This window comes from Camellia sinensis, chromosome 5 (genome assembly GCF_055761805.1).
Source record: "Camellia sinensis isolate YWXY chromosome 5, ASM5576180v1, whole genome shotgun sequence".
Taxonomy (NCBI): domain Eukaryota; kingdom Viridiplantae; phylum Streptophyta; class Magnoliopsida; order Ericales; family Theaceae; genus Camellia; species Camellia sinensis.
The window spans coordinates 215,676,582-215,680,913 of NC_138965.1; the positions used below are offsets into that span (position 1 = coordinate 215,676,582).

Consider the following 4,332-nt stretch of genomic DNA (forward strand, 5'->3'; position numbering starts at 1 on the left):
CAACATAATGCCTACTTTTTCCAAGGCAGAATGCAATCAATTGAGAGCTGATATGTTAACTATCTTCTTGACTAACCAATAAGTTGCTCAACGACAAATATCTGATGAAAACATTGATGACTTGCCTCTGCAATAATCAACAGATCTGGAATAGAAGAAAACAAAAGGAAAAACTGATTCATTTGGTTGTTAGAATGTCAATACTTCATACATTTTGCTTGTTTACTTGTTACAGTATTACCTGTATTTTGATGATTTTGGTTCTTACTTTCCTCCAATGAATATTACAATGCTTCGTTGTTATAATGTCAAAGTTATGGACACTGCTTGGTTGTTACAATGTCAAAGTTATGGACAATGCTTGCTTGTTACAATCTCAAATTTGCTTCAATGAAACATTCAGTCTTTTTTAGCCATATCGTTACCAGACCTGGCTTTTCATATTAGTCTTGTTATCCAAATTTCATTCAAAATATTGATTCTAATCTGAGTATTTGTATTGAATTTAAATGTTAATAACAGGTTTGGAGTCACTATATTGATAAATTTATTTTTTATAATGTTTTGTTTACCTTGATAAATTTATCACTGTTTCGACAAATTTATCACTGTGAACACCGATAAATTTACCGCTGTTCAAACAAAAAAACCAGCGACTCTCTCTCTCTCATTCTTTTTCCCCAATACAAGTAAACAAAACACTATAAAAAATAATAATAAATTTACCTAATTGAAAATTAAAACACAAGCACTATTACATTGTCCAAATTGAAAATTAAAATACTGTTACAATTTGTAGATATTCCCAACTTTGAGAATGAATGTAAGAACATGCCATCCTTGGTGATTTTTGAATAATCAAAACCATTTGATACTTCAGTTAAACAACTCAAACATCTAAAGCTAGCTTCTGAGTGACCACAAAACAGTATGCAGACTGAGAACTTGTTGCTAAACCAGATAAACATGGTAGTTGATCTAAAATTTTTTACTTTTTAAAACAGTTAACACAGCAGATATGCAATTATATATTCTAGAGATTTGATCTAAACCTTTGTATTGTGGAAATTTTTCCTGGGAAAACTAGATAACTCCAGACAATGATAAATTTATCATTGTAGAAAAAAACATTTATGTGGATATGACAGTGATAAATTTATCAACCACTAACATAAATGTAATAAACCATCAACTCTTCCCACACAATAAATGATAAATTTATCATTCTTCAAAATAACAAAATTCAAGAACCACATTAATGGTAAATTTATCATTCTTACAAAAAAATAATCTATCAACTTGTCCAAACCAACCAGTGATAAATTTATCACTTTATAAAACACCAAAAACAGCAACTACATTTAACCCAAATCAAATAATATAAATCTGTGAAACTTAATCCTGTAAAAATATTAGCAAAAAATATAATTTCTGATCAACAAATTCCTCAATCATTAATGCGAGTACCAAAATGATACATATTTCCAAAAATACTCAATCATTCAATGCAAGTAACACCTCTCAACTCTCAAACAAAATAATTCAATTAAAATCAATACAACTAAAGCAAAGCTTCTTTACATGTCTTCCGATTATGAGTTCCCATCTTTTCACATCTACTGCATCTAATTCTCTTGATTTCGCCCTTAGAAAGTATTCTCTCCGTTCTTGGACATCCAGTTGGTCTCTTATAAAGAGGAGGTAAAACAACGTCATCATCAACAACTACATTTGGCTTCCACATACTAGGAACTGGATAGATAGAATGTGAATAAGAATCACAATAACTACTAACACGGTAGTAATCATCAAGAAAGCAATTCAGATCCTTCCCACTCCTTTTTATAGCACAAAACCATGTTTGCAAGGAAAAGAATCAATTTCCCACAATCGACAAGAACAACAACGTTTCCCAATATCAACCATAACTGAATGATCCAATTGGATTTCATAAATGTCATCGCTACATTTCTCAACTATCCATGCTTTTGTATCATTAAAAGCTTCTTCCAATTTTTTCTCTGCAAAAGGACAAACAATATAATTCCACTTATTCCCAACTTCTCTCCTTCTTGAAAATTGCTCCATTAGTTTCACCCGTATAGCATCAACAAGACTAGTTGAAAACAAATGGCGTTCATCCCTAATCCATGAATTAAAAGATTTCGCAGCATTTGTGCACATTTCACCATACCTCTTGCCTTGAAAATAAGCGTTACACCAACACTCATTAGGCAAATCCTCAAGAAACTTCTCAACACTACGACCACAATGACCCTTAAATTCTTCAAATAGCTTATTAAACAACTCAATAGTAGGAGCATATGCACATCTACTAAAAAGAGTAAGCAAATACTCTTTAGATTCACGACTCTTCACTAACAAATAAGTCTTCAAGTTTGTTTTCAAATGCATTAGACAAAAAGAATGAGAAGAAAATGGAAAGACCTCAGCTAAAGCTTTCAGCAAACCTCCATGTCGATCAGTAACAAACGCAATATCCCTCTCCGGAGTCAAAATACCTAATAACTTTGACAAGAACCAATGTCAACTGTCATAACTTTCACTATCAACAATAGCAAAACATAACGGATATAAACCTACAAACAAAATATATATACACGTTATCAATAACAAATAAAAAAATTACAAAAAGAAAATCAAAACATAAAGTATATAACATATAGGACCAGCCATAGATAAATTTATCACTGTATAAATATAAAAATTTAACAAAAGTATACAGCATAAATTTATCACTAATAGATTGACCATACTTAATAATCAGCACTCTCCAATAACAAAAATAATAGAATTATCACTGTTTCAATAATAATAACAAATAGACACAAAATATACCTTGGTTACCATCTTTTGCCGTAGCAGCCAATAAACAACCTTTGTGTCTTCCTTTCAAGAAAGTTCCATCAAGCATCAACACAGGCCTACAATACTTGAAACCATGAATACATGCCTCAAAAGTGAAAAACAAGCATTTGAAATGTCTTCCTTTACTATCAATATCAAATTCCATATCAAAAACACTCCCCGAATTACAAGCATTAGCGGCATCAACATACCAATGAAGATCGTCAAATAATGATGAATAGTCATAAAAAACAAGATCCATTGCTTTTTCAACACCCATCCAAGCTTGCTGATAAGAAACTTCTGTTCCATAATAGTCCTTGAAATCACAAACCACCTCACTAACTGATGTCAAAGCCCACCAATCATATTTGAAGTCATCCTAGCATGTTTAATTGTACGAAAAGAAGATCCACAAATATGAACATCATCAAATTGTTTAATAACAAAAGCTTTACTATAATTTTCCACTCTAGCATGTACGCCTCATAAACATCCCAAATCAGCCCTTCTCTTATAATGAACAGTGACACGATCCTTATCATTCTTAACAAAATCAAAATTAAAACCGGAATGAGTAGAATACTTTGACAACGCATCTCGAAATTCAACAACTCCTGGAGCAAACCTTTGTCCCACTCCTTTCATACAATTAACCTACCCATCGAAGAGTAAAGGTTTCCGTTGATTTGAATAAAATGAAGGCAAAAAATCAGTTTCACAAACAACACTACTACTACTACTACTACTACTAGCTTCACCATCACAAATCATATAACCTTCACCCAAAGAACAACACTTTACAAAAACATCAATACGATGAATATCACAAGAAAGTGTCAGTCCAACCATAACCTCCAAATCCTCTTCACTTTGTAAACCACAAGAAGAATGTCCAGGCATTGAATACGATATATTCAAAGAACTACCAACTAACTCACTCCACTTTGCACACAATTTATATACTAAATCCTTGAAATTAAATCCATCATTATATTTGATAACCAATGTCACACCTCTAAACTTGCACATAAGAAACAAACAATTCTCCATCATTATAAATCCTGCAGCAAACAACAATTACATTTCAGCAAACAACTCAAACACCCTAAAACAAAATCAAATACAGTGACAAAATTATCAACCAACTCAAACACATCCAAAAATCAACACTGAAAACTTTAACAGTTAACACCACCAAAAACCAAGAACAGTGAACAAGGCTTACACTTATTAGACATGGTAACTCGATTTGAATCTTACCATTGCATTATGCAAACTTTTCATGTCCTATTCCATACTCGCTCATAAATTTATCACTGTTGAAAAAGTTAATCCAATATCACCCCCAAAATACACAGTGATAAAATTATCGCTATATAAAATACAAACCAACACTTGAGTTCAATCAACACAAATTCGTAACCAAAAAAAATAAAAATGTAAAATTCAATCAACATATAC

At 31.7% G+C, this 4,332-nt stretch overlaps 1 protein-coding gene across 1 annotated transcript; it reads right to left on the bottom strand.

The window, feature by feature from the left end:
• Nucleotides 1–1,561: 1,561 nt before the first annotated feature.
• LOC114285052 (uncharacterized) lies at nt 1,562–3,921 on the bottom strand. The gene is made up of 5 exons (XM_082872570.1): nt 3,673–3,921; nt 3,394–3,525; nt 2,860–3,250; nt 1,857–2,522; nt 1,562–1,752 (listed from the first exon to the last, which is right to left on the bottom strand). The coding sequence occupies exons 1-5, from the start codon at nt 3,919–3,921 to the stop codon at nt 1,562–1,564; spliced, it is 1,629 nt and encodes a 542-aa protein (XP_082728696.1).
• Between the last annotated feature and the right edge of the window lie 411 nt (nt 3,922–4,332).